This window comes from Clinocottus analis, unplaced genomic scaffold, assembly GCF_023055335.1.
Source record: "Clinocottus analis isolate CAN_PGR_092001 unplaced genomic scaffold, fCliAna1.0.p SCAF_12, whole genome shotgun sequence".
In the NCBI taxonomy this organism is placed as follows: domain Eukaryota; kingdom Metazoa; phylum Chordata; class Actinopteri; order Perciformes; family Cottidae; genus Clinocottus; species Clinocottus analis.
The window spans coordinates 20,757,264-20,769,621 of NW_027175843.1; the positions used below are offsets into that span (position 1 = coordinate 20,757,264).

The 12,358-nt window shown below is 45.9% G+C and overlaps 2 protein-coding genes across 2 annotated transcripts; both read left to right on the top strand.

Annotated features, from left to right (window-relative positions):
* The first annotated feature begins 2,716 nt into the window (after positions 1–2,716).
* Positions 2,717–7,494, top strand: ska3 (spindle and kinetochore associated complex subunit 3). Its single transcript, XM_068572767.1, has 11 exons — positions 2,717–2,976; positions 3,080–3,141; positions 3,601–3,772; positions 3,873–4,308; positions 4,407–4,459; positions 4,981–5,168; positions 5,310–5,510; positions 5,812–5,997; positions 6,084–6,163; positions 6,369–6,496; positions 7,217–7,494. Exons 1-11 carry the CDS (start codon positions 2,856–2,858, stop codon positions 7,372–7,374), a joined length of 1,785 nt encoding a protein of 594 aa, XP_068428868.1. The 5' UTR covers positions 2,717–2,855; the 3' UTR covers positions 7,375–7,494.
* Positions 7,495–8,218: 724 nt separating this feature from the next.
* Positions 8,219–12,238, top strand: LOC137782975 (uncharacterized). The gene is made up of 2 exons (XM_068572701.1): positions 8,219–8,471; positions 9,023–12,238. The coding sequence occupies exons 1-2, from the start codon at positions 8,294–8,296 to the stop codon at positions 10,384–10,386; spliced, it is 1,542 nt and encodes a 513-aa protein (XP_068428802.1). The 5' UTR covers positions 8,219–8,293; the 3' UTR covers positions 10,387–12,238.
* The last annotated feature ends 120 nt before the right edge of the window (positions 12,239–12,358 follow it).

Here is a 12,358-nt window from a genome sequence, read left to right on the forward strand (position 1 = left end):
ACCTGATGAACAACTGACAGTCTTTTGTTCTGAACCCACTGAAGATATTCCTCCTTTTGTAAATAACAAAGAGGAAATAAAAAGCATGAGTCTGTTAACACTGTTGTAAGCAAACAGATGCTCACACACCACAGACACACACTTACAAAACACTCGTTTCTCTTGAAGGTCAGCAGTGTTTACAGGAGCTGCTCCTTCTCTTCGTTCCACTCAAGACTTCCTCTTTGTTTGCTAGCGTTAATCTCAGGGTGTAAATGAATAAATGTAACACATTATGAACCAGGATTTTGATGGTTGCTCTTTTTTTAAAAGCATAAATCAGTGGAAACAAAGTCAAAGTCCTGAGCCCGGTGACCTCGGGCTCCTCTGAGGTGACCTTGAGCGTCTCTCGTGTTTCCTTTTGACAAATAAAGTCGTTTGTTTGCTCGTGTTTGCGTTTGAAAGAGCTCCTACACAAAAGGTTCAGGACGCCTCACGGCTGCTCAACACAAGTTCTGCTGTGTTTATTGTTTTAAGGACAATAGAAGTAGACGTGTAGAGATTAAACAACATTGTGTGTTCCTGTTGTGTCTCTTGCAGTTGTTTAGTTTGTGTTTGACGTTCGGTTGTGTCTCTTTGTGGTTGTTCTGCAACTTTGTGACACGTTGAGGTCATTGTGTGTCTCTTTTAAATCATACTATTGTTTGTTTGTGTGTTTTTAATTTTTAAAAAAAGAAATGCATCCTTGTAATTTTTTGTTACCACTCTTTGTGGTGATGTTGTGTTGTTTTCTGTCTCTGTTTGGTCATGTTGTGCCTTTGTTGTTATGTTGTGTCTCTTTTAAGCGGCATTGTGACTCTCTGCAGTTGCTTTGTGTCTCTTTTGAGTCGTATTGTCTCTAGAAAATAAGGACATACATTCGAGAAGTCTATTTCTTGTATCTACGTGAAGGTGAAACAGATATGAACCGGCATTAACACAATCACATTCATATTACAAGTTCTCTGAAATGTCATGTTTAAATATGCAAATGAGGCATTCTCTTGTCAAATGAGGTCCATTTTAAACCGTGCTCCTCTCTGTCCATGACCTTCACAATAAAACGCTCTCTCACGAAGCTGACATTAGACTGTACCCTCCAAAATAAAAGGAGTCTCCTCTACCAAGTAAAGTGTCCTTGACACACACACACACACACACACACACACACACAGGGTCCTCACCGCCGTGCCCAGCTGGTAGTACACCACGGCGAGGTCGTCCTCCAGCCGGTGGACCTCCTGGTCGTCCAGCAGGCCGTGGCCCGGCGCCCCGAGCTCCTGGTCCATGTGGTCCAGGTCCTTCTTGGCCGACTCGCTCTCCTCCGCCGTGGCGCCGCCGCCCAGATAGGAGCAGATGCCCTGGACCAGAACCCTGGGAACACGCGTGTAGATGACGTGACCAGGTTCCTGCTGCGTGTGCACACACAACAGTACGACTGAAAGTACAGACTCACCTCACGGTCTGCATGTAGCCCACCGGCTCCAACACCTTCCCGAACATCGCCATGACTCACAGCTGACGGACAAGAAAACACATGAACATATACATGTGTAAGTATTCATAACTCTGAAGTTGCTGTAAACGTATTTCCCTGATGGAGCCGGAGCTCTTCTTTTGAGACTCACCTGGTTTGTCCCGTCGACACGTCTGTGCGACCTTCACCGTCGGTCCGGTACTTAAACACTCACACAATCTGATCAAAGTTCTCCTTGAGAGGAGGCTGTGGACTCAGTGATGATGTCATCAGCAGCTTAACCACGTGTTGCAGTCGCTGGCTTTAGGTGTGCATCCTGATTCAAGTCGTTAAAAATGTCTGTTTCATTTTTAACATTTAATTGACCTCCAAAAGGCTTCAACATGTTTTATGAAAGTGAAGAACATTGTGTGTCCTTTCCCCTTCTGGTCTTTTTGTGCATCTATTTGTCGTCTCTTTGTGGTCGCTTTGTCTTTCTTTGCAAACAAACTGTTAATATTAATGACACAAGCAGTTCTTTATAATCTGTTTTTGACTCTTTTGATTCAAGAGTACTAATTATTTCTCTCTCTCTCTCTCTCTCTCTCTCTCTCTCTCTCTCTCTCTCTCTCTCTCTCTCTCTCTCTCTCTCTCTCTCTCTCTTTCTCTCTCTCTCTCTCTCTCTCTCTCCCTCCTGACCCTCTGTGGTTTGATGAGCAACAGCGCCATCTTCTGGCTGCAGGGCCTCATTATTTAACCTCGTCACTGTGCAGTTCATTCACAAGAGAGGACGAGCTCCACCTTCACTGCTGCGACATTAAAGCGATGAACTTATTAATGCATCAATCACATTATTCTGAAATAGCTCAATGTGTACTTTTACTTTTGGTACACTTATTTTTACTCCAGAACCATGCTGAATCAGAACTTGTACTGGTAACAGAGTATAGTATAGCTTATAGTATTTTATATTTATTTCTACCTGCTATTTACCTATCTGCATTTTGTGTTTTTGATATTTATATATATATATATATATATATATATATATATATATATATATATATATATATATATATATATATATATATATATATATATATATATATAGTAATACAAGTACTAGACGTTCTGATCCACACTCCATACCAATTGGTGGCGGTAATGCAGCAACGAGTTGTTTGCAACCGCCAATAAACCGCAAAGTAAAAAGAAGAAGAAGAAAATTGATGACGACGCTTCCGGTTGAAACCGGGGAAAACAAAGGCGGCAAAATCGAAACAGATTTCCTCCGGTGGAGAGAAAGTAAACAAACGGTCTGCTCGGCGGAGTAACTGTCGAGTTATTGTTATTTTACATCTGTACATAAGTTAAAGCTGAAATGGACCCGACGGCCCGGTTCTTTACCGCGCTGAGAAAGATGGCGGTGACTCTCGAGTCCGAAACGGAGAAGCTCCAGCACGCCTTCAAAAACCGTGACAACGACGACGAAGGTGACGGCGGTGAGTGAACGTCAACGGCACGGATCCCCGCGCCCGTCGGACAACCATCCGGTAGTTATTTACAAACTATTTAACTAGTTTTATCATTCGGCTCTCGTTTCAGACGCCACAGCGAAAGCCACGCGAGCGTTTCACGAAGTGAACTGTGACGTCGGCGTCCTAAAGGTACGGGGCGATGGAGAAAAGAAAAACACGCTTTACGCCAAACTCCGTTTAGAAATGTGCTATTTTAAGGGAGGCGTCATGTAACTGGTCTCTGTTATTAAACGCTATAACGGTGACGGCATTCACTTTAATACACCAATGTCTTCGGTTTTCAGTTTGGATTTTACTTTCGGAAGCAACATCATTTACCACAATAACAAAAAGGCTTAAACTACGAAAAGTAAGTGTGTTTATTCCTATGAGACTTAAAGTTGTCCAATTTTAAATGGAGTTTGGCGTGAGAGTGAGATAAAGCAATACGTCTCTATATATTTGAAACTTTTTAGTTGGCTCATGTGTAACGTCACTTTGTGGTTTTGGCATTTTAAATGAGTTAGTTTAAATGTATTTGTTCAACAACATCTTTAAAATATTCCACCTTTCGTGACCTTTTTATTGATTTGTTTTTCCGCCTCACAGGGCCAGATCCAGGGTCAGATTGCTCAGCAGAGAGCACAGGAGAACGAGGTGACCGGCTTCCTTAAGGCCTGTCGGGTGATGGAGCAGAGGGTCGCAAAGGACATCCAGGCGCTGAAGGGACACTGGGAAAAATACGGGTACCAAGCTCCCAGAGAGACCCGGGGACCCTCCAGTAAGTAATGGCTGTGAGCGACTACTGGGGAGTATTTACTGAAGATCCTACTGTGGAAGATGTCTGCTGTTCTGAAGTAAACATTTTGTCCCCGACACAGAGGCCGAAGACGACGAGGCGTCAGAGGCCGAAGATGAAGCAGCAGATGAAAGCGAGACTAAATCAACGAGTGGAGACGAGGAAAACCGGGAAGAGGACAGAGGTCCTCCCTCCTCGCCGCCACCGGGACCGCCGCCCTTTATCGACATGCTGCGAACCCCGCAGCTCTCTGACTTCGGCCTCTCGGAAGTGGAGATGAAGAGGGCCCTGGCCGGGGCGGGGTGGTACACTCAGGTGCCCCCTCTCCCCGTGTTGAGCCTCCCTCAGCCCTCGCTCAGCACGCCCACGCCCTTGACCCCCAAATGCACCCTGCGCATGGACGACGACGAGCTGCAGACGCATCAGATGCCCAACTTCGGCCTCTCGGAGAACACCATGTGTCTGAACAACGACTTCACCATGGATCTTTATAGGAAGAACAACGGAAAGCCCCAAAGGTGAAGCATGACGAGCATCACATGACACAGTGTGTATGACCTCTGACCTCTACTGGCATCTGTTGTTACGGCTTCACGAGTGTCTGTTTCTTTGACAGGCCGCCTCTCAGGCCGCCGGTCAACGCTCTCGTGGAGGGATTGCACACTGAAGGTATGAAACTCTGGAGCTTCCTCCTCTTCTTCACTTTAACTTTCATCTTTAATTGACTTTTACCTTTTTGTTTTTACAGCATTTGTTTCTCTGCTGAGTCTCCTTTTTTTCCAAGGGTTTCTGATCATGGTTTTCTTCTCTCTTATTTCTCTTACGTCCACAACTCTTTATCCTTTGTATTTTAAATACAAGTGCAAATATAACACCAGAGTTTCAATACTTATTGTTCTTAACATTAAATTAAGGAACATAATTCTTTATATATGTAATCTTTTATAGCAAATCTCTTTTTTACATGTGCAAGCTTTTAAAAATGAATACATAAAATAAATACAGTTTTAAAAAATCAAGAAGAAAAAATTTATTTTTAGATAAATAAAATATGAAATTCAAATAATAATAAAAATTCAAATAAAAAAATAAGACAGAACTTTGCTTGATAGAATCTTTTTGTTGATGGAAATGAACTAAACAAGATTTTCCCCTTAATGGCGGTTTTTCTTCGTTCTTCTCTCCTGCAGCTCAGAGCCTGGAGTCTCCCGAGCCGCCTGCGTTTTACACCCCGAGGTTCAACACAAACGCAGAGCGTCAGCGCTCGCCGCCGGCTCAAAGCAGCGCTGACCCAGAATCCCCCGACCGCCTGCCGACCACGCCCGAGGCCCCGGTGTTCCAAACCCCGTACCTGAACCGCATGGCCACCTCCAGAAAGGTGTGTGTGTGTGTGTGTGTGTGTGTGTGTGTGTGTGTGTGTGTGTGTGTGAGAGACATGTTATTGGTTTCTTTATTTCCTCATCCAGACTCTCTGAACACAGAAGCTTTCAGCTCAGTTTTTAAATATTTGTGTTCACAGAATGCTCGTCAGCCGCAGCCCATCAACATGGACGCCAACGGAGACGACGCCTCCGACCTTCCATCGCCTCGTAACGTGGCGCCCGGCTCCAAGCGCCTCTGGGAAAGCGACGTGCCGGGTGTATCCGCCACGGGTGCTGAGGACGGGCAGATGCCGGAGATGCCAATCCTGGAGTCCATTTTGGGGAATTCGTTACAAACCGTAAGACCAAAATATTTTGAGAAACATGAGAAGGTTTTTTCACCACAGTCAGTGAAACTGTTTTTACAGCCCTTCATCATACACTATATGAAGGGAAATGCAGCTCTAGAAGGCAGAATTATGATTCACTAAATGCTTGTAAACAACAAATATTTATTTATTTCTATATATATCTAACAACAACAAAAATAGCCAATATTTTCAATTTAAAAGTACCATTTTCTACCAATATGCTGTATTTTCTTGATACTTAGTCAGATGAAAAAGCCTCTTTGCTTGATGTCTCGTGTTGCACCTGCAGAGAAGTTCTAAAATGCAGAAGACCGTGGGGAACAAAAAGGGAACCGAGGAGTCCTCCGTCTGCGGGCCGGAGCTGGACGGGCCCACGCAGGAGTTCAGCTTCGGGACGCCCCGCCTCAGGACGGACTACCAGGAGCCCGGCATCCCGGAGATGGACCTCAGCTGCGTGACGCAGGACATTTGTAAAGTGAGCCCTGAGTTTCATTCAGCGTGAAATATTATACAGGATGTCAAATTACACAATCTCATAATTTTGCTCTTTATTTTTTTAAGCTTCTGAACAAGGCTCCTTCCAAGAGGCCCGCCACGGCGGTGGTGCACCCGAACGTCCGGCTAGGAAACGATCCAATCAGGTGACCATCAGGTTGTGAATGTCCACGTGTTTGGAGCATTTTGAGGCTCGCTTAGCTGCTTTGTTCGTGCCGTCCTCGTATCATTTGTTGCTTTTTTATAATCCAGACTTGATGTTCCTCGTGTCCTCTCTCTCTCCCTCCCTCCCTCCCTCCCTCTCTCCCTCCCTCTCTCTCTCTCCCTCTCTCTCCCTCTCTCCCTCTCCAGAGCCGTGCGGTTGCCTGAGGTGTCGGAGAGCGAGTTCCAGAGTTTACCGAAGTACCTGAAGCAGATGACTCTGCTCAGCCTCAACCAGGCCGTCAGCAACATCAACAGGTTCACTGAAGAGAGTCGAGGTCGGTCACTCGTTGTTTAAGTGTTAGAAAGTGAGAAGAAAAATATATATACATTAGTTGTGTTTTTATAACCACCTCCATAGTCATCGGACGGCAGCTTGAGCCTACCTCGTTCATTTTTCTTTAATTAAAAAACACTTTTTAGCATATTTATGAATGACATTGCTGCTTCAAAGCACTTTAAATCAAACATCAAATGAAATTATGAACAGGTAAAATTCAAACCTGTCATTTCAGACGACGGGGGAATAAAATTCAGCTGAAATAGAATAAGACTGGAATCAGCAACGTTTCCTGCTCTGTTTCATGCGATCAGGAATCGTTAATCGGGAAAGTCTGCGTTATTTTCTGCAACTCTGTGAATGCGTTACAGCTGATCTGTGTGAATTTAAACTGTTTAATGCGACGAGGCTCGTTTGTGCAGAAAGGGGACACATCTTTTGCACCAAATGTCTTTTACATAAATGCAAATACAACCGTTTAGCAAAAGATGAGCAATGCTTTTGTGAATACTCGTCTGGAAAAGTGAAATTCTGACCAGTAATCAAACAGCTCACTGAGCCGAGGCTTTTTCGAACGTTGCATCGGCCTAAAAGTCTAATTTAAAGGTAGTCTACAGGGTGTTTGCTCCACCAGGTGAGCTATAGACAACCCGATCCTCCACTTTTAGTCCATGAATCAACCTCTAAAGCCGCCTCGAACCGGACGCTCTCTCTGCAGGAGGACAGACGGAGTTTCGAATGGAGGAGCTGAGGCGGATGTGCGTCGCTGGAATCAAGACCCCGGTGTACATCCTGTGTCTGACGGAGCTAAAGAGGCTGGAGCACGCGGGCGGAGCCCAAAGCGCCGCTGTGTACAAGCTGTGCACACGCACCTAAAGGTCGCGTCGCTTTTGTCGATGGACACGGACGTGTGTCTGTGTTGTAAATATCTTTTAATTGTTCTGGATACAAACTCTGTAAATAATGAAGTTAATAAACGCATATGATGTAAATAAACTCTCTAAAGCCTACTGGCAGTATATTCAAAAAGGTTTCTCTTATTTAATTTGACCCATAATAAAGAATAAATCAACAAGAATAATTCTGGATTATCATGCATGTGTTCATCACTTTATTTACGGCTTGTAAATGCATTCTAGGATCAATAAAGTTATTACAAATGTATAATAATGGATCTTTTTTGTCTTATCTGTATATTCTGATTATACAAATTGAATTAAATAAATGTAGTGGAGTAAAAAGTACAACATTTAGCTCGTATTCTTTATGAAGTAGAAGAAAAATGAAATTACATTTTGAGCACTATTTTGAGGTACATGTATAGTACTTGAGTATTTGGACATTCTTACCACCGCATCTGATCTTCAACACAATCACAGGTACGTTGTTTTTGTTACTTTGGTGGTTAGTGTTATTCTTTTGTGGGACATTTACAGAATATGACCGTAAATGTGTAGTTTTTAACCAGTCCCACTGCAAGGAATCCGGAAATACTTTAAAATGTATATATACTTTTTTAAAAGCTACTTTCTTGCTCTCTTCTGTTCTTCGGCGCTCTTCCTGGAGCAATACTCTGAGATTATTCATTTTAGTGACGTCGCCCGAAGACGGACCAATCAGATCGTCGTATGCAAATCGACCGTTGATGACGACGTAGATTTTTTTTTCTTTTTTCCTCCTGCCTCTCGTCGGCCGCCATTTTGGGAGTCAAACCACAGCCAACGGACAAGACGCAGCGCACACCTCCACGCTGCGCTGCGCTCGTGGGCCTTTTTTTTTTTTTTTTTTTATAACTATGGTTCACACGTGCGTGGTGTCCGGCTGCAGGAACAGGAGGACACCGGGAACCACCTTATCTTTCTACCGGTTCCCCCGGGACCCCGAGCGGAAGCAGCGCTGGATCGCCGCCGTGAACCGAGAGGGCTGGGTGCCCAACGACGGCAGCCGGCTGTGTAGTACTCACTTCATCTCAGGTACAAGTACACACATTGTAGTACTTACTTCATCTCAGGTACAAGTACACACATTGTAGTACTTACTTCATCTCAGGTAGAAGTACACACTGTGTAGTACTCACTTCATCTCAGGTACAAGTACACACTGTGTCGTACTTACTTCATCTCAGGTACAAGTACACACTGTGTAGTACTCACTTCATCTCAGGTACAAGTACACACTGTGTAGTACTCACTTCATCTCAGGTACAAGTACACACATTGTAGTACTTACTTCATCTCAGGTAGAAGTACACACTGTGTAGTACTCACTTCATCTCAGGTACAAGTACACACTGTGTAGTACTTACTTCATCTCAGGTACAAGTACACACTGTGTAGTACTCACTTCATTTCAGGTACAAGTACACAGCATGTAGTACTCACTTTATCTCAGGTACAAGTACACATTGTGTAGTACTCCTTCATCTCAGGTACAAGTACACAGCGTGATTGTGTATAATTATATTACACAACCTTGTTCCAACCACAAGAAACCTCCAAATCCTAAATCTCCTCCTTTAATCCAGGTAAACAGGTGAAGAACCCTCGTTCTCTGGATTACGTCCCGTCCGTGTTCACGTCGGCGCCGTCGTCCCCGGAGATGAAGGAGCCCGGCGCCCCGGAGGTCGCGGACGTCCCGGACAAGCAGGAGGCGCGCGTGGAGGCGGCCAACGCCCTGCTATTCCTGCAGGGCCAGGGCCGGGCCGCGGTGGGGGGGCGGGGCCAGGAGGAGCGTCCCGTGGAGGCGGAGCCTGCCGCTGAGGACAGCGCGTCCTCCTCTCTCAGCAGCGACGAAGACGACGACAACGTTGACGACGACGACGACAAGGACGAGGAATCCATGAGCGACAGCAAGAAGGGCCGCTTCGCCCACACGGTGAACTTTGACGACGTCCTGCAGGCCCTGAAGAAGGAGAACCGGACGCTCCGGGAGTCCGCGGACAAGACGTCGCTCTCGGAGAACTCCCTGAAGAACGACGCGGAGAAGGTGAAGTTCTACACCGGCCTGCCCAACTTCTTCGTGCTGGAGACGGTCATGTGGCTGCTGGCGCCGCACATGGACGGCATGCGGGCCGCCAAGCTCTCCAAGTTCCAGCAGCTGCTGCTGACGCTGATGCGCCTGCGCCTGGACCTGCGCAACCAGGACCTGGCCTACCGCTTCGGCGTGAAGGTCGGCACGGTGACGCGGACGGTGCACCAGATGGTGAACATCATGTCGTCCACGCTGGTGCCGACGGCCGTCTTCTGGCCCTCCCGGGCCGAGCTGCGCAAGAACCTGCCGGCGGCCCTGCGCGCCTCCCACCCGGACTGCGTCGTCATCGTGGACTGCTTCAAGGTACCCTTCGAGGAGCCGGCCTCCTCCCGCGGGCGGGAGCAGCAGCTGCGTCATCATAAGGGGGCGGGGCCGAGCCTCCAGGGGGCGGCGCCGAGCCCCAACGCGTTGAAGTACCTGATCGGCGTGGCGCCGCAGGGCGTCGTCACCTTCGTCTCCCGCGGCGTGCTGGGTGACGTCAGCGACAAGACGCTGGCGGAGGGCTGCGGCCTCCTGTGCAAGCTCCTCCCCGGCGATGTGGTGCTGGCGAGCCGCCAGCTTGACATTGATGATGCCGTGGCCGCCAGGGGGGGCGCCGTCTTCAACGTGGCCGCCGGCGGGCCCAGAGGCGAGGAGGAGGAGGCCTCGCCGGCGCCGGCGGTCGACGCTGGCGTGTGGCGGCACGTGGAGAGGGTGATCTCCGTGGTGAAGCAGCGTTACGCCATGCTCACCGGCCCCGTGGAGAGCCCCTTCACCGCCGTGTCGGAGCGCACCGCCAACCTCTCCACCTTCGATAAGATCGTGCAGGTCGCTTGTGCCTTAAACAACCTGTGCATCTCCGCTGCGCCGCTCGAGTGACCGGACACGCCTCCAGCTCCTCAACGCCGGTCACTGAAGTTCCCTTTACTGCTCGCGACCTCGTGACCTTTTGACCTTTTGTCCCCGCTACATGGTCGATGTAGAAAAGCTGCGTCCAGGCGCCACATTGCTAAAATGCAATAACTTATGCAACTCCTCTTTTTTATTATTTAGTCTTTGAATAACAGACGTAACTTGTTTTTAATTGTCGGGATGAGAACTGCAGTTCTGTTCTGAAGCAACGCCTCAGCTGCTGCTTCCTGTGAGCCAGGAACAGTAAACAACCAGGAACAGTAAACAACCAGGAACAGTAAACAACCAGGAACAGTAAACAACCAGGAACAGTAAACAACCAGGAACAGTAAAGACCTGTCCGACGCCATGAGCTCTCCACCTTTCTGACCAACACGGGTTCGAGGGCAAACATTAAGCGACGTGTTGCTGGTGGAACAAGTGGAAGCCGTTGGACTCGTGTCCGTCCAGTGATTGTAGAATTAAATATGTCAATATTTACCGCTACGTTTGAGCAGGTTCCATCTTATTCTCACTCGATAGGAAGCCCCAGGTTTGAGCATATAACTTGGATAATAATATTATGTTTTAGATCAAAGTGAAGGAAAAATGTACGCCGCCAGAGGAAATGTTGTTGTTTTGAAACCGAGGGTGTTTAGTTTTGAGTTCCTCGTCGGCTTCGTGCAGTGAGTTGTGTTCTGATCCGTCGTAGCAGGTTTTGGGCCACACACACGTTTGTGTTGAATATGAACTTTAATGTGGGAGAACGTCTGGAGAGAAGACACAAGAACCGGCTTTTGTTGTGCCTTAGTTGTAAAGCTGGTTCTGCTGCTAGAAACCAGCCCGTTTCCTACTAATGTTTATTTATTTTGAGCATATAATGTGGTGGCTAAGCTAAAAGAAGCTAAGCTAAGCTAGAAGAAGCTAAACTGAGTGTCCATAATCTCTTTATCCTTTGTCGTTCACTATGTTTAATGTGAGTGTCTCGACAGAAGCTCTGTTCCTGATGTTGTAATGAGAAGTGTTTTGACTTAAGAATCATCGTTATGTTGTATTTTTTAGATTTTTTAAGATATTAAGTCATTATTTTGTAATTATAAATCATTTTTTGAGAAATTAAGTCATTATTTATAAATACTAAATCATTATTTTATATTACTTCACATTCTGAGACACTAACTTATTATTTTTTAGCTTTTAACTCAATATTTTTAGATCCTAAGTCATTGTTTTGAGATGCTATGTCATTATGTTTAGTTTGTAACACATTATTGTAGGATTCTCAGATTAAAATGACTTTCTTTTTGATCACAGTATTAACCTCCCTTAAAAAATGTCCCGTTTTTAATCTGTAAATCTCTTCATCCAACTATTTATTGTGTAATAATTCTAAATAATGTCACGATCCTTTAATAAGAGACATGTTTTGAGGGTTTGTGCTTCGACTCTGGAACCAAAAGTTCACTGAACGTGAAGAAACGCGTCGTGGTTTATCTGCAGAAGCCCGCTGTGGACTGTGCCTTCCTTCCTCACTGCTCATTCCATAATTTAATAATATTATATAGTAAGATATGCATCTCTTCCTGTGTACCAGAGGCTCGTTAGCAGGTGTTCAAAGGTACAATCTCCATTATGTTGTTTTTTTTGCAGGTATTTCGCTTTTTATATAAGATGATCCTTCTGCAAAGCAGCACTTTCCATTATCTCCCACTCTGAGAACCCTCCAGATGAACTGGTTAATGTGTCCATGGTTTTATTTGTCAGCCTCTCTGTGAATGTCACGGTCATGACGTTTGTCTCTATCGTCATGTGTGCAACCTCCAAACCTTCAGCTTCTTGTTTTCCCTCGTCGCCTCTGTGGCTGAAACATTAAAGTTTGGGGAAAGTAGCAGGAGTTAAGTTTCTGGGTCAGTGTGTTTTGAGTTTGTAATAATTTAAAGTAGAGAAAAAGCCTTTATTT

Bases quoted from the DNA above. Each gene is read 5' to 3' on its own strand.
- ska3 (XM_068572767.1), top strand. From the start codon at position 2,856: ATGGACCCGACGGCCCGGTTCTTTACCGCGCTGAGAAAGATGGCGGTG. The intron at 3,142-3,600 runs GTACGGGGCGAT...TCCGCCTCACAG, and splicing joins GTGACGTCGGCGTCCTAAAG to GGCCAGATCCAGGGTCAGAT. The intron at 4,309-4,406 runs GTGAAGCATGAC...TTTCTTTGACAG, and splicing joins AACAACGGAAAGCCCCAAAG to GCCGCCTCTCAGGCCGCCGG.
- LOC137782975 (XM_068572701.1), top strand. From the start codon at position 8,294: ATGGTTCACACGTGCGTGGTGTCCGGCTGCAGGAACAGGAGGACACCG. The intron at 8,472-9,022 runs GTACAAGTACAC...CCTTTAATCCAG, and splicing joins TAGTACTCACTTCATCTCAG to GTAAACAGGTGAAGAACCCT.